Source organism: Rhinatrema bivittatum, chromosome 1 (assembly GCF_901001135.1).
Source record: "Rhinatrema bivittatum chromosome 1, aRhiBiv1.1, whole genome shotgun sequence".
Lineage (NCBI taxonomy): Eukaryota > Metazoa > Chordata > Amphibia > Gymnophiona > Rhinatrematidae > Rhinatrema > Rhinatrema bivittatum.
The window spans coordinates 638,734,984-638,757,727 of NC_042615.1; the positions used below are offsets into that span (position 1 = coordinate 638,734,984).

The 22,744-nt window shown below is 44.0% G+C and overlaps 1 protein-coding gene across 16 annotated transcripts in view; it reads right to left on the reverse strand.

The window, feature by feature from the left end:
- PPIP5K2 (diphosphoinositol pentakisphosphate kinase 2) overlaps positions 1–22,744 on the reverse strand; it is a 620,162-nt gene that overhangs the window by 68,160 nt on the left and 529,258 nt on the right. For 13 of the 16 annotated variants that reach the window (XR_003852104.1, XM_029572559.1, XM_029572550.1 and 10 more), the window contains 2 exons: positions 18,059–18,232; positions 14,531–14,594 (listed from right to left, as the gene is read on the reverse strand). Coding sequence is in view for 15 of the 16 variants with exons in the window: in XM_029572559.1 (XP_029428419.1) it covers positions 14,531–14,594; positions 18,059–18,232 (238 nt within the window). In the remaining variant the exon portion in view is untranslated. The remainder of the gene's footprint in view (positions 1–14,530; positions 14,595–18,058; positions 18,233–22,744) is intronic. The other 3 variants (XM_029572576.1, XM_029572594.1, XM_029572604.1) reach the window with 1 other exon arrangement.

Genomic DNA, 22,744 nt, shown 5'->3' on the forward strand with positions numbered 1-22,744 from the left:
TCCATGGCGTCCACTCTGGAATTGGTCCCGTGGGCGTTTTCTCATATGAGGCCTTTGCAGAGAGGTTTGCTTTCCCGCTGGGATCCAATGTCGGAGGAATTCCAGGTTCCCTTACCTCTCACAGAGTCCGCCAGGTCCGGTCTTGGTTGGTGGCTTGTCCTTGACCACTTGAAGCAAGGGGTGAAACTTGAAGTGCCTCAGTGGGTGATAGTGACCACGGATGCCAGCCTGTCTGGTTGGAGAGCCGTGTGCCAGTCTCAGTCTGCCCAGGGCCAGTGGTCACAGGAGGAGGTGCAATGGTCCATCAATCGCCTGGAAACGAGAGCAGTGTGCTTGGCATTGTGGAAATTTCTTCCTCTCATCCGCAATCGGGCGATGAGCGTATTGTCTGACAATTTGACAACAATAGCCTATATCAACCATCAAGGGGGGGACCAAGAGTCACCCGGTAGCTGTGGAAGTGGAGAAACTTATGGCCTGGGCGGAATGTCATCTGGATCCGCTGGTGGCCTCTCACATAGCGGGGGGTTGACAATGTACAGGCGGATTTCCTCATCCATCAAAGGCTGGATCCAGGGGAATGGGAGTTGTCCTGGGACACGATGACACTCATCTCTCGCTGTTGGGGCACTCATTTGGACTTGATGGTGACTCAGAAGAATGCAAAGGCGATATATTTCTTCAGTTGCAGAAGGGAACACGGGGAGGAAGGTGTAAATGCACTAGTGCTTCCTTGGCCCTGCTATGTTCTGCTCTAAGTGTTTCCTCCATGGCCTCCGGTGGGCAAAATTCTGAGGCAAATACAAGTTCATCCAGGGATGGTCGTCCTAGTAGCTCCAGAGTGGCCTCTGAGACTGTGGTTCACTGACCTAGTCAACCTGGTTTTGGATGGTCCTTTGCGCCTAAGACATCTGACAAACCTGCTATGTCAGGGTCCGGTATTTGTCGATCAGGCGGATTGCTTTTGTCTAGCGGCCTGGCTTATGAGAGGACACAATTGAGGAAAAAAGGTTATCCTGAGGACGTCATACGGGCACAAAAGACCTCTACATCACTTACTTATGTCAGGGTCTGGAAGGTCTTCAACTATTGGTGTAGTGAACAAGGAGTCCTTTCTCATCAGGCCTCAGTGGCACAGATTCTTGCTTTTCTACAGAAAGGTCTCAGCAAGGGATTATCCTTTAGTTCCCTCCGGGTACAAGTAGCAGCCTTGGGCGGTCTTAGAGGCAAGATCAAAGATGCAACTCTGGCGGCACACCCTGATGTGGTACGTTTTCTGAGAGGGGCAAAGCACTTGAACCCTCTGGTCCGTTTCATCTTTCCTTCATGGAATCTTAATTTGGTGCTTCGGGTGTTGTGATTCTCCTTTTGAGCCCATCAAGAAGGCCACCTTGAAGGATTTAACTCTCAAGACTGCGTTTTTGGTGGCTATCTGTTCTGCTAGGAGGGTCTCTAGATCCAGGCCCTCTCCTGTAGGGAGTCCTTCCTATGATTCTCTGATGCCAGGGCTCAGCACGGTTCCATCCTTTCTTCCGAAGGTGGTTTCTGCCTTCCACTTGAATCAGTCAGTGGAGCTTCCAGCCTTTTCTGGGTTTAGATCAGGAAATCCCTTACGCAAGAGAATTGAAGCATCTAGATGTCAAAAGAGTGCTCTTGAATTACCTTGAGGTTACTAATGACTTTCGGGTTTCCGACCATCTGTTCGTTTTGTGGAATGGTGCTAAGAAAGGACATAAGGCGCCCAAAGCTACCATTGCCCTTTGGTTGAAAGAGGCTATCGCTTCTGCTTATATTTGCCACGGACGGTCGCTTTCGGATGGTTTAAAAGCTCATTCAATCCAATCGCATGCGGCTTCCTGGGCAGAGAGCCAGTTGGTTTTGCCGCAAGAAATCTGCAGAGCAGCAACTTGGAAGTCTCTGCACACTTTTGCCAGACACTATTGTTTGGACGTCCAGGCACCGGAGGTCAACCATTTTGGAAGCAGTGTCATTCGAGCGGGACTCTCCAGGTCCCACCCCAGTTAGGGAAGCTTTGGAACATCCCAGCAGTCTGGACTGATCAGGGTGCGCACAGGGAAAGGAAAATTGGTTTTTACCTGTTAACTTTCATTACTGTAGTACCACGGATCAGTCCAGACGCCCGCCCATTGTGGAGGTGTGAGAGTTCGCTCATTTTTTCTATTCACAGCATTTTCTGCTTGATATCATAAGTGCTGCAGAAGAGGATTATTTCTCAGATGTACATAGTTTGAGCATTTTTCTTCTTGTCCTTGCTTGATTTGTCCGTTGTTTAAACAGGTTATTCTGCTTTGGTAAGTTTAATACTGAAGTGACGCAGGTGGCACACCAGATTAAGAGGGGTTGCCCTTCAAGTTTTTCTCTGTCTTTATCTACTGGAAGGGAGGCAAAACCCAGCAGTCTGGACTAATCCGTGGTACTAGAGGAACAAAAATTAGCAGGTAAGAACCAATTTTCCTTAATTTGACAGCTGTTGGATAACGATCCACTCAGATGGGCTATGTGACATAGCTGCCTGCAAATGTATTAAGGAAGGACTCTTCCAGAGCTTTCAAGGAAAGCTAGAGAGGATGTGCAAGGATTTCCTATGCATCAAAGAAGCTGCTGCTCTAAAAACCAGCTTGTATGAACTCTTTGCAAACAGAGTGGTGAGTGGTTCTGTGTGGATTGGTGTCATACTGTTGTCAGAGAACAATTACTTCAGAAAGCAATTACATTTTTCAGGTTGCAAACAGGAACAATGATCCACAAATATGACATTACCTAAATAATAAAGAAGAGAAAACATGAATACTACTAATGGGTGAGAACAAAAAGAAAATTATTCCTTACCTGCTAATTTTCGTTCCTGTAGTACCATGGATCAGTCCAGACAGTGGGTTATATCCCCCGACCAGCAGATGGTGTCAGAACAGAGTTTGAGAGCGTCAGCATATAGAGTAGTGCACCCTCTGCTGGAGCTCAGTATTACGCATAGCAAAGCCCAAAAGCAAAACACAACATTTTGGATCCAGATCCGTCCCCAAAAAGGAACAGAGAAAGATATAAGTAAACAAGCGGTCAACGGGACCACCAACAGTCAACTTGTGAGGAGCTGTGAACAGTAACAATAATCAGAGACAAACAGAATGAAAGTTACCTGGAAGAATCCGAGCAGGACCTAATGAAACCCCTAGTGGCGGGCGTCTGGACTGATCCATGGTACTACAGGAACGAAAATTAGCAGTAAGGAATAATTTTCTTTCCTCTGTACGTACCTGGATCAGTCCAGACAGTGGGATGTACCCAAGCTTCCCTAAAACGGGTGGGGTCCTGAGAGACCTGCTCGGAGAACTTGATCGCCAAAAGAACCCGTGTACTGAGGCGCCAGGTGTAGTCTGTAATGTCTGGAAAAAGTGTGCAATGACTTCCACGTCGCCGCATGGCAGATTTCCTGGGAGGAAACGGAGCGAGATTCCGCCCAGGATGCCGCTTGGGATCGCGTGGAATGAGCCGACATGCTGCGAGGCGGCACCTGCCCCGCCGCAATGTAAGCCGATGAGATGGCGTCCTTTATTCAGCACGCAATAGTCGTCTTGGATGCCTGAGAACCTCTCCTCGGTCCTGACCAGAGGACAAACAAATGATCGGATACCCGGAAGTCATTGGTAACCTCCAGGTAACGGAGCAGCACACGCTTGACGTCCAGGAGCCGGAGAGACCGGGGTTCCTCTGGAGCGAACACTGGAAGCTCCACCGTTTGATTGACGTGGAAGGCCGAGACCACCTTTGGTAGGAAGGATGGCACGTACGAAGGGAAACCCCGGAGTCGGAGAAACGCAGATAAGGGTCCCGGCAGGACAAGGCTTGGAGCTCTGAGATCCGGCGAGCAGAAGAGATGGCTACCAGGAAAACCGTCTTGAGGGTCAGGTCCTTGAGGGAGGACCCCCTCAGGGGTTCAAAAGGAGGGCCTGAAAGCGTTCGCAGCACCAAGTAGAGGCTCCAAGAAGGGAAAGGATCCCTGACCGGTGGCCGTAGGTGTTTGGCACCCTTCAGAAAACGTGCGATATCCAGCTGAAGGGGTAGAGAGCAGTCCTTCTGTACCAAGACATTCAAGGCCGCCACCTGAACCCGGAGCGAATTATAGGCGAGACCCTTATCCAGACCATCCTGTAGGAAATGAAGGATCAGCGGGACAGTCGCCTCCATGGTTTGGACCCCGCGGTCGGAGCACCAGGCTTCGAAGACCTTCCAAACTCGAACGTAAGCGACTGAGGTCGAAGGCTTACGGGAACGAAGCATCGTTGAGATCACTGTCTCCGGGTAGCCTCTGTGGCGGAGACGGCGCCATTCAAAAGCCAGGCCGCAAGACAGAAGAGTTCTGCCTGCTCGAAAAATACCGGCCCCTGACGCAGAAGATGAGGAAGATGGGACAGGCGAAGTGGGCCGTCCACCGTCATCTGAAGTAGATCTGCGAACCATGGCTGACGGGGCCATTCCGGGGCGATGAGAATTACAGTCCCTCGATGAAGTTCCAACCTGCGGAGAACCTTGCCGACCAGAGGCCAAGGAGGAAACACATAGAGCAGTTGATCCGACGGCCACGGAAGGGCGAGGGCATCCACCCCCTCCGCGCCGCGCTCTCTTCTGCGGCTGAAGAAGCGTGGAGCCTTAGCGTTGAGAAAGGTCGCCATTAGATCGAGGCGTGGAGTCCCCCAACGACGGACGATGAGATGCATTGCCTCGGAGAGAGCCCACTCGCCGGGGTCTAGCTGTTGACGACTCAGGAAGTCCGCCTGAACGTTGTCCACCCCGGCGATGTGAGAGGCCGCTATCCGGACGAGATTGCTCTCCGCCCACTCCCTCAGGGGAGTTGACTCGAGGGAGACATGCTTGCTTCTTGTCCCCCCTTGACGATTGATGTAGGCCACGGTGGTGGCGTTGTCCGAGAGGATCCTCACCTGTCTGTGTCGCACCAGGGGAAGAAAACGCTGGAGAGCGAAATGCACGGCTCTCGTTTCCAGGCGATTGATCAGCCACTTTGCCTCCTCTGGCGTCCAAGTCCCCTGCGTGGCGCTTTTTTCGCAGACGGCGCCCCATCCCGCGAGGCTGGCATCGGTGGTCACCACCACCCAATTGGGAACCTCGAGCGAGACTCCCCGAGCCAGATGCGAGGGGACAAGCCACCAATCCAGGCTTTTCCTGGCTAATGGTGGAAGCGGCAGGATCACCTGATACTCCTGGGAGACTGGTTTCCAACGGGATAGCAGGGACGTCTGCAGTGGACGCAGGTGTGCAAACGCCCAGGGTACCATGTCGATGGTGGAGGCCATTACTCCCAGGAGCTGCAGATAATTCCAGGCGGTTGGTTCTTCCAAAGCCGAAAACTGAGACACTTGCTCCCTCAGGGCTTGCGCCTTGTCCTGGCGCAGGAACACCATACCCCGCCGGGTATCGAAGCTCGCTCCTAAGAAATCCAGGTGTTGCGAGGGCACAAGGGAACTCTTTGGAAGGTTCACCACCCAGCCCAGAGAGCGAAGGAATTGTACTACTCTGGCCACTGAAGTCTGACCATGTGAGAAGGACTTCGCTCGAATCAGCCAGTCGTCTAGGTACGGATGTACTAGGATACCCTCCTTGCGGAGGGCCGCCGCCACCACTACCATGATCTTTGTGAAGGTCTGAGGTGCGGTCGCCAAACCGAAGGGAAGCGCCTTGAACTGAAAGTGTTGACCAAGAATCTTGAAGCGAAGATACCGCCGGTGAGCCGGCAGGATGGGAATGTGCAAGTATGCTTCCGAGAGATCCAGTGAAGCGAGGAATTCTCCCTTGTGCACTGCGGCAATCACTGATCGAAGAGTCTCCATGCGGAACCGGCTGACCCTGAGGGCCTTGTTTACCTCCTTCAAGTCCAGGATGGGCCGAAAGGAACCGTCCTTTTTGGGAACGATGAAGTAAATGGAATAGTGGTCCAAGCCCACCTCGAAGGGGACGGGAACGATGGCCCCTATTTCCTGCAGTCGGTCTAGTGTTTGTTGAACCGCTATCCTCTTGAGATCCGAACCGCAGGGGGAGAAGATGAACCGGTCCCTCGGGGGGCGGACAAACTCCAAGGCGTAACAGTCTCCTATGGTGTCCAGCACCCACTGGTCCGTGGAGATAACTGCCCACTCCTCGTAGAAGTCCATGAGGCGTCCTCCGATCCGGGGAGGTGAGAAGTGGGCTCCTTTGGCATCATTGGGAGGACTTTGTGGGCGGATTTCCCTGCCCTGGACCCTCTCTCGCGGGCCTCCACCCACGAAAGGAACGAGACCAAGGCTGGGATCTTGTCGGCTGTGTCCGGGAACCGGACTGCCGGTAAGACCTATAACGTCGCTGTGCCCTGGCCCTGGTTCTACCGGAAGAAAAAGACCTGAAGGAACGCTGTCTATCCTCCGGCAGCCGATGCACCGAATTTTCCCCCAGTGATTTGATGATCTGATTCAGGTCCTCTCCAAATAAAAACTTTCCCCGAAAGGGGAGGGAGCCAAGGCTCGACTTGGAGGAAGCATCCGCCGCCCAGTTGCGAAGCCACAAGAGCCGTCGGGCTGCTACAACCGAAACCATGGACCACGCCATTACGCGAAAGAGATCATACAAGGCGTCCGCCCTGTATGCTATGGCAGATTCCAGACGGTCCGCCTGGGCGGCCTATTCGGGGGGCAACTCCTGAGATGTGAGAAGCTGCTGTACCCAGAGTAAGCTGGCCCTTTGCGCGAGCGAACTGCACATCACGGCCCGCATACCTAGGGCGGAGACTTCGAAGACCCTCTTGAGGAAGGTTTCTAGTTTACGGTCCTGCGTATCCCGCAGGGCCGTTCCACCCGTGACCGGGATGGTCGTCCTCTTGGTCACTGCCGACACCGCTGAGTCCACCTTGGGCACCTTGATAAGATCCAAAAAATCCTCAGGGAGCGGGTATAGCTTTTCCATGGCGCGTGTGACTTTCAAGGACGCCTCGGGAGTGTCCCACTCCCTGGTGAGAAGCTGTAGGAAGGACTCATGGATAGGGAAAGCCCTTGCCCTAGGACGGAGGGCGGCAAGTACTGGATCCCCTTTGCGAGAAGAGGTGGCGACGGCAGGAGCCACAGGGATCGGCGGATCTGGAGGTGGGTCGAGGTCCAGCTCCTGAATAATATGGTGGATGAGTTCATCCAGCTCTTCTTTTTGAAAAATCCATAGGGCTCGAGGGTCGTCCCCCTCCGTATGTCCATTCGGATGCGCCTCCGGGGGTTCCGGGGAGTCGTCTCTCACCGGCGAAGCCGCCCCCGCGGTACGCCGGGGTGGCACGGGAGAGGGACCTGGCAGGGATCCAGGCGTAACGGGCGAGGCGGTGAGACCAACAGCAAGTTTAGGAACCTTGGGGGGAGGGGCCCCCAGGGTATTCGGCGCCTGCGCTCCCATACCCTGCAAATAAGCCATGTGCATTGCCAGAATAAAATCAGGTGAGAAAAACGGGGAGCTGATTGGAATCCCTGGGGGGGGACCGTCCTGGGAGCCCCGGTCGGGCAAACCTCCTGCCGGGGGCAAAGCCTGTTGAGAGCCAGTGCAACCAATCCTGTCTGCATCTGGGAGCGAGTCCGTCTCACGCTGTCCCCCTAAAATGGCCGCCGTTCCCGCCAAAGGCGGCGTCGTGGCCGGCCCGCGCCGCCCGGGCTGAGGAGGAGGCAGGTCCGAAATCGCACCGGAGGACTGCAGGGTGCCTTCCCCGTCGGGGAAGCACCGCTCACAAAGCCCCTCCCTCAGAAATTGATTCCCCGGTTCGCCGCAGGCCTCACACCTCGAGGACCGCGGCATGTCAGCACCGGGAAAAAAAACCTCGGGGGGGGGGGCCCAAAAACGAGCTAGTGCCGCGGGGGGGGCCTGGAATGGCCCTAACCACCCGCCGAAGGGGTCCAGGAACTGCGGGGGAAAACCCTCGTTTCAGTTGAGCACACACCCGTGGGCGGAGCTTGCGAACCACGGGACCCACAAACGACGCGTGGAGCGGCCGGAACCACCGGCATCCACGGGGCACCACCAAAAAGAAGCAAACCTGTGGAGAAAGAAACTCAAAAAACTTCCACTTACCCCAACGGAAGAGGAAAGGAGTACAGAATAGAGAAGGCCGAGCCACAGACACACGCCTCCTCAAAAATTGAAAAGTCTTTTTTTTTTTTTTTTAAGGATCCAAAATGAAGAGAAACATAAGACAGGGAAATACTGTGGAGAAAAAGAAAGAAAGAACCAAAAATGAAGAAACCCTGTCAATCTGGGGGAGCTAGTGGATCCCCCTGCTCACATCTGCTGGAGACAGAAGAATACTGAGCTCCAGCAGAGGGTGCACTACTCTATATGCTGACGCTCTCAAACTCTGTTCTGACTCCATCTGCTGGTCGGGGGATATAACCCACTGTCTGGACTGATCCAGGTACGTACAGGGAACATGGATATCTGAGTCTTTTACTTTCTTCTTCAGAAAGTATGCAGGTTCCTCTACAAACCATAAGTAGATGTGGCTATTTTACTAGGTTTTCAATACTTAATAATGTATTAATAATTTTGTTCACTAATGTCTCTGATGTTTTAGCTACACTCATTTAATACTTAGCAATTATTTTAATAGCTTATTATGAGTTTTATATTTTGCATAATTTAGATATGAAGAGTTGCATTTAGTATTGTGAGATTAAAATTTAGATATGCATTACTTTGTGAATATTGGTTTATAAATTTAATAATGAAAATGTTCAACTGTGTACTTCATGAATTGAGGGCAGCCTTAAAATATGGCTAATAAAGCTGAAAATATGGCTAATAAAGCTGAAAAAGCACCACCAGTTAAATTTTAAGTTGTGTCTTCTGGGTGCTTATCAATGCTGCCTAAATGCATATTTATGCTGTAAAAAACTAAACTAAGTGTATGACTGTGCCATCTTAATCTTCTCTCACTCTAGCTCACATGCCGCAAAGAATTAAGAAAGCTCACATGACATACAGAATCATAATCAGTGATGTTAGATGACCCAGTTTGGCAACCAAAAGTCTTTCAGATAAAGTTTATTATGCCTGCTATATAAGCCTCACTTCTTGGTAAAAAAAACAAAACAAAACAAAAAAAAAACCACAGTAAGAAAACCAACGAAACCTGTTCGAAGTCATTTCTACATTTTTTTTTTTTTTTTTTTAAACACATGCTCGAGAAACCATGGATATGAAAATTGACTGCAACATTCCTAAAAAATAGCAAAATAGACTGAGTTCAATATTAGGGGAGACAGGTCCATTGGAAAAGCAAGAATATTTATCCTTAAATGTCTTATCCATAAAGCAATGTTGCTTATCGGTTACAAGGGTTTTCAGAGGACAGCAGGTTACCAGTACACAGAAGTGGATGACATCAATGGAGCCCAGAATGGATCTCTTTTCCAGAGGCTTTCAGAGCTTTTGCATGCTAGCACGAATTATGTGTGGGACGTCCTTACTGCATGGGCCCCTTCAGTCCTCTATGAGGTTTTGGCAGAAACCCACTCAGGTTTGTGTGGACAGGTATTCATTCTGATGTCCTCAGATAACCCTTATTCCAGGCAAGCAAGTTTGCTTTCTCAAAGTACAAGCACTACAGTTCACACAAGTGGAAGTCTGTAGCTATGAATTGATTTTGAAAATATCGTGGTAAAAAGAAAAGAATATGCCAATAGACAAACACTTTTTTTTTATTGGGAGTAGCTCAATTTATATTTGTGTTTGACAGGCAATGGAACTAATAAAATGGGGATGAAATTGGATTCTACTCTTCACAGAAATGTTACAGGAGAGTGACTAAACACCTTGTCTAGGAGTCAGTGTCCAGAAAAATGTGACAAATATGTTGACTGAACTCCATTTTGGAGATTTGCAAGTCTCCTCCTGTGAATCTGACAAATAAAGGGTGCACAGAGATGGGTTTACCTTTTAAGAGTTTGATTTTAGACCAGACTGGAAGAGATAGAAGGTATTCAAGCAGTCTTTGTATGGAGCGGGAGAAAAGATGTGGGGCAGGAATCCCCAAACTATGTCCCCATGAGTTGGATGCGTCATTTGGTTACAGTTCATCCAGCCACTGGTAATGACCTCAGAAAGAGCTTGATCTGGCCCATAGCAGTAACAGCAGGAGCAGCTTGGTCTGGCTTGCATTGGCTGTTATAGCATATTCTGCTGCTGCTGCTGCCAGCTCAGATATGTGAAGCCAAAAGTGCAAGCGACAGCACATTAGAGCAGAATGGGCGGAGTATGCTGGTGCAAGTCACCGCTGACTGGCTGTATCATTAGTCTGTTCATCTGGGGAGTCACTTGAGTTGAAGCCAAGGAGAAAGGCTACAGCACAGCCATGAGAAGTTTATGACCATTGTGGAGCGTGGTACAGGCCAATAGAAGGTGGCATTGGTGGTACTAAGTCATGGACAGCCGGGTAAAAATGCGAGTTCCAAAAGCTCCTGACTCTGTTGTGGAGGAAGGGGTATGTATATCATCCTCTAAAGTCTATGTGCTTTTTCTTTTTTTTGTAACTGTTTAAACTGTACTTTTTTGTTTTTATTGTACACTGTTTAGGTTACTATATGTAAGCTATGTGACTGATCAACTATATAAAATAAAATAATGAATGATATTGATGCGGCTTGGATTACACCTGATGTAGGACATCTGAAAACTCTTTGCATCCATCATGTGTGAGGAATACTGTAGTCCAGGGTTGGCAAACTCCAGGCCTCGAGTGCCACAAACAGGCCAGGTTATCTACAATAAATATGCATAATAGAGATTTGCATACACTGCCTCCATGGTAGGCAAATTTATCTCATGCATATTCATTGGGGATATCCTTAAAATCTGGCCTGTTTGTGGCACTCGAGGACTGGAGTTCACCATCATTGCTCTAGTCCTATCAGTGCTGGATCCCAAGAATGAGCGATACCTTCTCGGTTGCCAGCAGATTATGTAGTTCCTGAATCCACCAATATTTATTTATTTTATTTACAGATTTTTTTATACTGTCTATATCAGACAAACTATGCTAAACGGTTTTCAACAAAAGCAAAAATACAGGCAAATAATAAACAGTCATACTGATGTCTCTGATGCAGACACAAGGCTAGGCGAAAGACATGAGTATGCTGTTCTCTCCAGAGTCTGAATACCCTGACAGACATCATCTGAAGGGTGCCACAACCTAGTACATCATGTGAAACACTGAGAAAGTTCATACAATCTGCATGCAGATTTGTAACACACATCATGTTACTGCAGCATGCACACCAAGTCACTGACATGCTTTCTGACATTGCTGAAAAAACTATGTGAAAAATGATGCAGTTATGCCAAAAACTGACTGACGCTATGAAGCCCATTGAGGCCTAAAAACTGCTCAGTCAAATAGAGTGCAAAAACAGGAGAGAAAACTTCAAAAATGTTGAAAAATCTAAGACTAATGGGGGTAAGAAAAGTCAAAAGAATCAGGACTTTGAGGCCCACATGGCATAAAAAGGGCAGAAAATCAGCAAAAGTTTAGCACAAAGAAACACATTCCTAGGGAGCAGACAAAAATAGGCTGAAGGAGGCCCTGCATGATTAAGATGAAGCGAGATGTTCTACATATGATCAGTGGAAGCATGTAGAAACTTTTTGAAAAGATCCATCCCTGACTTGGTTGATAACTTCACTCACTTACCGGGACTACTATTCTGCTTGCCTTAGAAAAAAAAAAAATGGTTCAACATAGTGGGTCAGCAAATATATCAGAGAAGGGATCTTGGATACTCATCCTTTCTTTTAAAGGGAAGCATATAAGCCTCAATAGAATATGGAAAGAAAATGTAAAAATGAAGTAAGCATATACATAGTAACATAGCAATGATAGCGGAAAATGACTAAATTGTGCATCCAGTCTGCCCAGAAAGCTTATGGTAGTAACTGCCAAGCCTTATGTTAACGGTAGTAATATTAAAAAGCAAAACCAAGCAACTGTCAAACCCATAATTAAATTCATCCTAACAACATTTCTACAGGGTGAGCAGTCTTCCTGATAATTCATATAATGCTGCTGCTTGAATTTGCTTTGCTTTTGGACTTCGCCATAGAAGTAGTCCTGTGCTTTTTCCCTATGTCTGTGCATCAGTACCCTGGACCATAAAAGTAAGGGCCCAGCATTGGTTGTCATTTGAATCCAATTCCCCCCGCCCCAAAGTGGATAGCAATGCTTAATAAAATTAATGAACAGTATAAGGTTCATTATTCAAATCTTAGAGAAAAACACACTTAAATTGTGACTTGCTCATGTAAGTAAAGTGATGTCACAGCAATCAGTAAGTATCAGGGCAGTTCAGGAACACTATCTGTGATGAAAACTATTAAAATGGCAAATTAATTTCTTTTAAAATTTTTCAACATAAAAACTACTCAGCTGTAATAAAAATCTCACTGGTTAATAATGTCATGTGAAAGATTACATCAGAGAGATTTAAATGATTTATTACATGGTCTGAATTCTCATAATTAAGAGGGGGAAAATGGTCACAAACTAGAATTAGAATAAATATTTGGAAAGGAATGCAACAAAAGGCTACTTTAATCATACAGAGGAACCTACTGGATTATAGGCTACAGTATGCCCTCATTTGACTCACTAGATTCTCAATGTAGGACTTGGTGATAGCCTCTCTTTGTATAAGCTATGTAATCATGTAACCTATATATTTATTTTCACTATGACAGCTATTTGGCCATTATAATAAGACAGCTTACTTATCTAAAGAAAAAACTCCTTAATAGTAAGAAGCTATTTTTTACATTTTACTTTGAGCCAGCAGTTTCTTCATGCTCCTTTGGACTTCCAGCTCAGTCGAAATCAAGGCTGGGACCTGGTTCCATGAGCCTTCATTCACAGCTACCAGGGGATTTCCGCCCCCTATTTTATCTCCCCACTTAACTTTACTGTAATTCAGTCATTGCAACAGTAGACCTTGGCAAAGCCATGCCTCAAAGCTCCTTTTGGAACCTTGTACTCATAGGCTTTAAAATGAGCCTCTAGGTATCAGCATTGTATGAAATTATGAGAACCCACCAGGGGCTGTGAATGCAGCTTCTGCAGCAACTTCCAGCTGACCTGGAGAACAGAAAACCTCAGCTGGGAATCAAGGCCAGGTCCTTACACATAGCAGTGCAGTGCCACAGGGCTGGCCATTTTTAATTGACTTCAAAAGACACTACTCTTTTCTTATGCACCAAAAATAGTCAAACAGGTGCGACGGCCTTTGGGGGTTATCTGGTTGCAAAAATGACACCTCCCCCCCCCCCCCCCCGATGTCATGCGATGTCCCCAGGCAGAGAATACAGACCTCATGAGGGTCCATGAGAGACCATGAGAGATGTGGTCCATAAACACTGAGGGCATCGATGATAACCTGATGAAGCCACAGCAAAAAGACCCAACAAGCAGTCGTGCCCAGTGGCCACCGAGGGCGAGACACATGAGGAATCAACCGCAGAGAAGGGAGAAACTTACTGCACCGTCTTGACTAACCAGAAGGGAGAAGAGGGACCCTGGCGCAGGCAAAGTCGGAACCAACCGGGAATTATTGGAAAAATACTGAAAAAGAGCAGAGCTTCACAACCGCGAGACTATAGCTCCGCAGAAAAGAGGAGAATGAAGAAAGACCCTACAAGGATGCGTGCATAGTGGCATGCTGGCAATGCTCAGTGTGCCAGTCAAAGTTTCTAGAAACTCTGACATGTTTTCCATGCTGGGCTCCATCTGACATCACCCATGTGTGAGGACTAACATCCTGCTTGTCCTAGCAGGATATTTTATCATAGTACCTCTTTTTACATCTAGTAGAAATGTTTATTTAAATGGCCCATAACATACAGATCCTGCTATCCAGCTTTTCACAATGACATTGGGCAATTAATTTGTTTATTTCCTGCATCTTAATTTATCCAACTGCAGCTTAGTAACAATAACTTATCCTTTTGGAAGGTCATTAAAGCTGATGGCCTGACTTGTATCCCAGAAATGGCTTCATGTATCTTTTTGACAAACTAAAGAACAGTGCAATCCCATTTCCCAGATTTGAATATGCCAGCTGATGAAAATTGGGAAAACATCACTAATTTTGGTGAAGCAGCAAAACCCACAATCCATGGCCTACATAGCAATAGAAATGAAGACACTGATAGACTCCTAAAATTCTCAAAATATGCAAAATTTCATATTCACATTTTAATTTTCACAGACTTATGACTGCTTGAAACCACCACAAGCACCACTAATAAATGTTGTCATCTGCTTAAAATGTTAGGCATTGTGTGTACTCCTACTGTTTCTGGACTGTTTCCTGTCAGTGTTAAGTGAACTGAACTTATAAACACTAAATTATGTAACAGTTATAGCATTTCAGCAATCAAGAGGATGTGTTTACATGTACCAACTGAAGCAGGAACACTAATACTGAATACAATTGCAGCTGGATGTACTTACCTAGACCACTGAGCTTTTGTTCTGTGTGCCTTGTAGCTCGCACATGAGAGTTATCAGACACTACCTGAATGTAAAAAAAAAAAAAAAAAAGGAAAAAAAATAAGGAAAAATAGACCAATAATGGCACAAAGAGCCCACTAAACTCGAGACAAAAGCCTGATCCAGGCAGTGTTAATAAGCTGCATGATGCATATTAGTAGAAATACACTGAAGAAATAAAAGGATGAGAATTCATGCAAAATACCCTTTCTTTAGGGAGTCCATTTCATATGAGGTCCTTGAAATGAAGTGGTGCAAAGCAGGCAGTCAGAATGAAAAAGGGCACATGAACCAAGACAGAAATAAGAAAGACAATAGATAATTTACACACGCTTTTCTTTTACCAAATCCATACACCTACACTGCTCCTGTTTTGGAAGAAAAAGAAAAGAAAAAAATGACATCCAGGCTGCGGATGTCACAATATAGTTACTGTTCCGTGCACAGGCCTGAATTAGTAACTGACAGCTTTTACTGTCTTATTGAATAACTGGAACTTTCTTCCAACCAGTGAGTTTCTGTTATATACAAAGAGAATGAAAATTGATGAAACTTTAAGGGAAGAAAAAAATGACAGAACACCTTCCATTGCCCTATACTGTTATTTTAGCATTACAGAAATCAATATGTGGCAAGATAATGCCCTGGTATTAGCTGATTGAGTTTCTGGCTCAGGTATTGTATCTTTTTATAGTTCTCAGAAAAAACTAAGATCCCTATTGCACAAACAAACATTAAACCTTTTAATAGGAACTTACAGTATTGTTACTTAAACTGTTACAAACTGTACTTACGAGGACCCGATATAAAGTATTTTTTCCCCAATTGCACAGAGTTGGGCAAAATCATTTTTAAATCAGGCTTTAAGGGGCATCTAATCAAACAATTTCTCAAGCTGCTACATATGCAACAGTAATTTGGACTATTTTCTGTATAATTTCAATTAAATAAACTTAGTGTGATATTTTATGATGCATTTTGGATATGCTCTGAGCTGCCCTGGGTACCTTTTTTTTTTTTTTGGAGGAGGGCAACATATAAATCCAAAATGTAATGTAACATAATCAAGCTGGAAACTCACTGAAGGCAAATAGGAATTAACAGCACTTGTGTACACAAATTCAATTTTATTATACTCACAAAAAAAACCCCAACCCACATAGAGCTAGGGATGCTGTGAAGAATGTTCACAAACCCTCAAGGGGAGGAATCCCGATCACAGAGCAGTGGTTACTAAGGGGAAATTTAAAGTGTATGCATAGCAGGCACTGAAGAAAGTCAAGGGCTGTGTCATTTACAGAGGACTGCTATTAGGTTATAGTGGGAGAAGAGTGAGGGAACAGAATGCAAGGGAAATCCCAGGATTGCTATGAATGAATTAATGAATGCATGCATGCGTGCTTGTGGTGACAAAGTCCTAGATGGGGCAGGTTTCAATTGAGCTGGAAGTCCACAGGAGGAGGAAGAGGAAGCTTGACAAATATAAATTACCTTCCAAACCACCTCCATCACCCAAAACCACAGGTCACGCAGTCCAATGTACCAAGCTGAAGAGTGCAGCAATGCAACCACTAAAAACTACCAGGCAAACCTCATTGTTCTGTAATCATGATGGCTTCAGAGAATGTGACCAAGCAAGAGCCGCTTGGATATCCTACATGTGTATCAGAATTCATTCTAATTCCAATGCAATTAAATCCATTTCACTTTTGCTATATATCATTAATAAAAGTTCTTACAGGTATTAAAGCAAAAGGGAAAAATATCTGAGCTGTACAGAACAAAATTGTAAAATTGATATAAAAAAATATGAATAGGAGTATATCAAGTCACAGAGTGACAGTATTCTAAGCCTCTATCCTAGATTGCTTTTTAATATTTATGATATATTCTCTTATGGGCTGTAGGAATGGGGAAAGGCCCCAAGTTAAGATATTACTGAGTTGCCTGGTGCAAAGTATCAATACCTTTTTTTTTTTTTTTTTTAAGGCTGCTTTATGGGGCCAGACCAATTGCTAATCACGGGCATGGCTGGCCTTTGTTTTGAAGCATTCTGTGGTTATGTCCTATTTCTCTCTGGTGTTGATCATTTGAGGATTTCTTGGTGCTTCCATATCTGCCTTGCTATACTTGATAAACCTATCTGCCTGGTTTCCTTGTGGGCTATTCTTGAGTATAAAATGATTGAATTTACACAAAAAAAGTGTTGCTCTATTCTTCTTCCCTTCAGGGGATGCTTTTGAAGTTTGATACTATGGTTGTGGAGCTTCTCAGCAGCTCTATATCCTTTGAGTTGGAAACTCAGAGTTTTTCAACTTTTTTTTTTTTTTTTTTTTAAGATACATGCCTCCTCCTAGAGGGCTTGCCAATTCTTCATGCAAGTACTTCTACATTTAATTTAATTGTTCTCTTCATTATAATATTTTAATTTTACAAATGTATAGCTAGATACATTTACAGCAGCAGTGCTACCTTTAGTTTTCAATCATCCTATTTCTTGACTATATTACTATCTCTTGGCCCTTTGTGCTCTATTCTTTTGACCTGCAAAGCACTATTTCATCCTAAAAGCGTTTTAAAATAAAGTATGTATTTTGTGGCTCTGCCTGTTTTTAAAAAATCTCTTCCCAGAATTACTTTTTCAGTTGATCAAGCTATTGTTATACTTTCCATATGTCAATCAGCAGAAATAATATACAGATCATATTAAACAAATGGAAGATCTTCAAGACCAACTGCCAACTGAATTATCAGTCATTTTTTGCTGGAAATGTTGTTTCAGAAACTCAGCAAATCAGATTCAAGACTTCCTGGTGAACTACTGCATAGTACTTTTTGAAACAGCCTATTATATCCACTGGGTATTGGTGACTTGTCTTGATCTATTACTTAGCTACTCTCACATTTCTACAAACTTTCAAAATAAAGCACAGTTCAATGGAAGGGGTACTGCTCTTGGGGTCTAAAATCAGGTACCACAAAACAGCACAATGCTAAAGGACACAGTGATTAGAACCTAGTGTTTGTTTCCTGTGTGGTTAACATCAGGTCACCAAATTAATTTATGTGACTCCCAATTCAATTGTTTTAATAGTATCTAGTCATTCATTTTGGGGAATATATTTTATAGACCTATCACCAAATTAAGAGATGTTATTTTAAAGTCTTAAAGGACAACTAAGCCAAAGCTGAGGGCAATTGTTTTATACCAAACTAAATTGTTTCCATACTTAAAAAGAAACCAATGTAAAACTGGCTTAACATGGAAACAATGTTTCATTGTCTGTTAGTGAGCAACATTCATTTCTCCTAGTAAATAACTAAAATTACTAAAAGATGCCAATTCACAAAGCTTACAAATAATCAATGAGTTGTTGTCATCAATCCCTCATAACAAAGGGATTAGATGTCCTTAAAGACCTCTGTTTGTTGCTGTGTGTATGTTTTTATGTATGAGATAAAATGTGTAATGAAGTAAAGTTTAAAAACCTGTTGCCATGAGCCAAAAATACTTGATGTGAAAGCCAAAGATTTAGGGGAGACAGGGGAAGAAGTGATTTGATCCCCTGATCTGCGTCTTCGACGCCCAGTACCCACACCACTGGTGTAATGCATCCAGGTACCAATACACTCTGGGCTAGACACACTCAGGGGGCTCTCTTCCTGGAAGTGAGAAAGGGGGCAAAAAAAACAGCAAAGTATGGAAAGTTAGATACATCAGAGCCAATTGAGCAAAAAAAATTAAAAGTTACAGTTTGTTTGCACCCTTTTATACACTGAGCTAAAACTATTCAACAGTCACAAAAAATGTTTTAAGGATGTTTACAATTATATCTTATGTGCCCCCTTACTTTCTCAATGGCAAGCTTCATGACAATCTAAATAGAAAAACAATGGCAGTTAGCAATTCACTTTGCACAGCTATAGAAACAGAGTGTAGAAATAATGGAAAAATATTTGCTGCCAAACACACTCAGATTCCCCCCTTATTTTCTGTTTGGCAAATAAACTAATCATGTGCTTGTTAGAACTTTGAGGGTTACTGATCCCCTCCTAGCACAGGACATGCATTCATGTTTTTTTAGTTTATTTCACACATTCTAATTTTAGGGTATCACATCAAGATTGAAAGTGATTATTTTAGGGGATTTCCCTCCTCAAGCAAGTCTGTTCTCTGTGCACTAGGCTTGAGTGTGTGAACCAAGCCCCATGTAGTTGTAAGCCTTATAGTATAGCATTCCTTGACGACTGCCATTGTAAAGAAAACCATTTAGAAGCAGCAGTTAATGCATTTAAATTGTACTTCTTTGAAGGCATTAGAAACCCAAAACGTTACATGACTGAAAAAGTGGAACACTAATGTAGATGCCTGAACAAAAAGGCATGATCAAAATGAAAGCTGATGTAAATTTCTTGCATGCAGCTCATTTATATAACTGCGCTTGCTCTAATATGAAGGATGAATATATTCTATGAAACACTTGAGCACAGATCAACAAAAATGAAGGTAGCATTAATTTAGATTCCATGAAGAGCTCACAAAGTACAACAATAATCAGAAAACCACAAGAAAACATCTGACTTTTTTTTTTTTAAAGGGTTTCTCCCATTTTATGTTGGTGACAAAACTCTTAAAAAAGGGTTCTCTCATCTTTAAATAATGAAGAGATTCTCCAAGGTATAAGCTCCAAACATTAAACAAATATTAAGCAAAAACATGTCACATAATTAATACCATTCATAAATACATTGTATTTTTGTTTTTAACTGATAAACATGTTAAACAAGAAATCCATGCATAACTCTTCTCCCATGTGTTATTAAAACATTTATTTTCAGTTCACCATAAAGGGTCAAATTCAAACCGTTCATTCAGTTACCCACTCATGGCCTAGAATGTCTTTTTGAGCAGATATGGTAATACCAATTTGTTGATTATACTGGCCAATTTGTTTATTTGTAGTATAAACCACTTATAAATAGCCATCATGTAGCTGGATAACAGATTTGGACACTGAACCACACATTTTTATTGAGATTTTCTTTTCTAATTAAATGGAGGGTAGATTGCTTGTAGCATATATCCTATTTTGCTAGACCCTCGGGACAACTATGTCACTACTTGTCAACTATTGTACTTTTACTTGAAAAGTACATACAATTTGTATTATATTTTTCTATATTTTCACTGATCAACTGGCTGGTATTTCAATAAGTCAAGTGACCAGCAATGCAGACATATGGAAAATATTTATTTTATCTGCAGTTACTAGATACCAAATAGTAGCTCTATGCAGTCTCATACCTTAGGGAGAAAAAAGGAATAAAAACATCTTAAATGTGCTACTGAACAATTCAAGAAATCTTGGAGGAATAAATGGAAATAAGTTCATAGCCTTTTTTGGCTGTTAATCATTCTTTAATGAACATCAGCTGATCAATCTGGTATGAATTTTAAGGGAATTTATGAGATTTGGCAAAAAATAGCTAAAATGATGTTTTATGTAGAACTTAGTCTTACATCAGATGCATAGAAATTCAATCGACTATAACACCTAGCTCTCCTGTAAAAAAAACCAAAAACAAAACAAAAACCCCATAAATGTAACTAGTTACTTTATATTAGTACAAATCAAGTTATTCCATTACTGAGTAACTAACCAGTAAGGACCTAATCACATGTGAACCATATGTAAGGATCTAAGCACATTTGAAGTTGGGACCTGTTTAGTCTCCAAGGTTCATGTACTATATCATCTTTGTTGATTCTTAAAAAGTTTCACAACCTACAAACATATTCCAAAAGAAATATACCAATGAAAACTTCAACATAATATAACTTTGTCAAAAAGGACAAAGATTTTGAAGTAGTTTTCAGAAATCTCAGATAATTGATCTGCACTTTGTTTCCCAGCCTCAATAAAATCAGTTAATTCAAAAGTAACATCAAAAGCACAAATTTTAAAGTATGGGTGTTTAATTCTGTATTTAGTTATGTGCCCCCCCCCCCCAATGGGTTGGCCATTAGATGTCACTAGGTCCCTGAAGAGAACTTTATCATGAGCCTTCCATCCCTCATCAGCCCCTCCCATCTGGAGGGCTGTGGTTGGATGCCTCAACTTATTTAGCCCAGCCATTTTAGAGCTCAGTGGGATCAGATTCAAGAATCCTTGTCACAGTGAGGATGTTTAAGTTTTGTACTCTGGTGAGGCCTCCCAGTTTCACCCTGGAGTTTCAGTTGGAAGTGATACCTCATCATGCACTCCCTGCCAGAGGGTCCTATTAATTTACAGATAGATTTTAATGCCCGATTCACTTTTGGGGTGAAAGGGCTCTCATCTAAACCCTAGATGGGCAAGCATCAGTGATGGATCCAGCTGAGAGAGACAGTGATGGTTGAAGATGTATCCAGCTTTAAATTTTAGAAGTATTTTTTGGACTCAAACAGTGTGGGAAGCCTATTTCTGATCCACCCCTTCCCAACTGATGTAGTGCTGGCATAGCCTGATTCCCCCCCCCACCCCTTCTGACTTTTCCTCAAGAGAAGTCCTCAGTAACAACAAGTAAGGATGAAAGGGAGAGACTGGGAGACCCCAATTGGATCTCCACACTCATGGGACCAGGATGAGCTGGGTGCCCAGGAAGGATATGAAGTCAGGTAGTTTTGCCATTAATTTGGGGACCTCTCTAACAGGAATCCTGGTTAGCCACTGGGTGAGCTTTGCGCAATAAAAATCAGCATGGGAGCTGTACCCAGATGCCTGAAATGAAAGGACACCTGCCTACATAGATATGCACATGTACCTACAAGTCAGATGTAACTTCAACACTGTGGACAAATGAACTTTCATTTGATTACCACCAATCAGTAAACTTTATTTTAACACTCAGAGCCTAGTCCTGTCTGATTTGTCCCAGCATCTTACCCCTTGGGATTGAACTGCTAACACCACATACTGAAAGCAAGACACCATGGCCCGGGCCATAAGTGAGAGCTTCCCCCCATAAAAAGACTCGCCCCAGGATAAAGAGTTAAGCAGGGGAGTAAATTGCTAGCCAGAGCAGTTCTGAAGAAAATAAATATGTTTGTGTGTCCTTGGAACTTAAAACCTCAAATAAGGGTTACAATTAGAAGATCAATAGCAGAAGAAACAAAGGGTTCCCTATCAGCCCTAGAATAGTAGAAGCACGCTCACATTAAAGAGGAATTTTCAAAGTTAGTAAGAATATTTATAAACCTCTATTAGAGTGAAATGGGGCATCTAGTTCCATAAATACATGCATATTTGAGACCAGGTAAGGAACTTTGCTTTCTCTGAAGATAAGTTGAATCACTAGTTACCCAGATGGGATTCACTAGCCAAGGATCATCTTATTTATTTAAACATTAATATTCTGCCTCATTCAACATCAGTTGTTCTAAGAGGATCACATTTAAAACATTTAACATATAACAAATTTCACCACAAAAACAATGCAAGACATAACAAAATGCATCATAACTACTCGCAAATGAATATCCGTAAAATAATTTTTTCAAAATATAAAATGTATTTGAATACTATTAACATATTATCACAATCTACACTCATAAGATCTTCTTCTTCCCCCAGTTCTAGCACCCATGTTTTATTGTAACTTTTTTGCTCCTCTTCACTTGTTAAATGTTCAAGCCGTTTTACACCCCTTGTTAACTGTAAACCAGCATGATGTGATTGTATCATGAATGCCGGTATAGAAAAGCTCTAAATAAATAAATGAACCAATGTTCTAGATGGCTAACAATAAAAACACACATAGGGGTAGATTTTCAAAGGGTAACGCACATAGGGGTAGGATTTATGCGCGCAGGGCACTCGCGCGCCTGCACGCCTATTTTGCATAGGCCACCGGTGCGCGCAAAGCCCCGGGACGCGCGTAAGTCCTGGGGCTTCATAAAAGGGGTGGGAGGGGGCGTGCCCGGGGGTGCGGTCCTGAGTCCCCCGGCACAGGATGCCGAGGCAGCGTGCGCAAGTTACACCTGCCTCAAGCAGGCGTAACTTAAACAAAGGTAGGGGGGGGGGGATTTAGGTAGGGCTGGTGGGTGGGTTAGATAGGGGAAGGGAGGGGAAGGTGGGGGACGCGGAAGGAAAGTTCCCTCCGAGGCCACTCCGATTTCACAGTGGCCTCGGATGG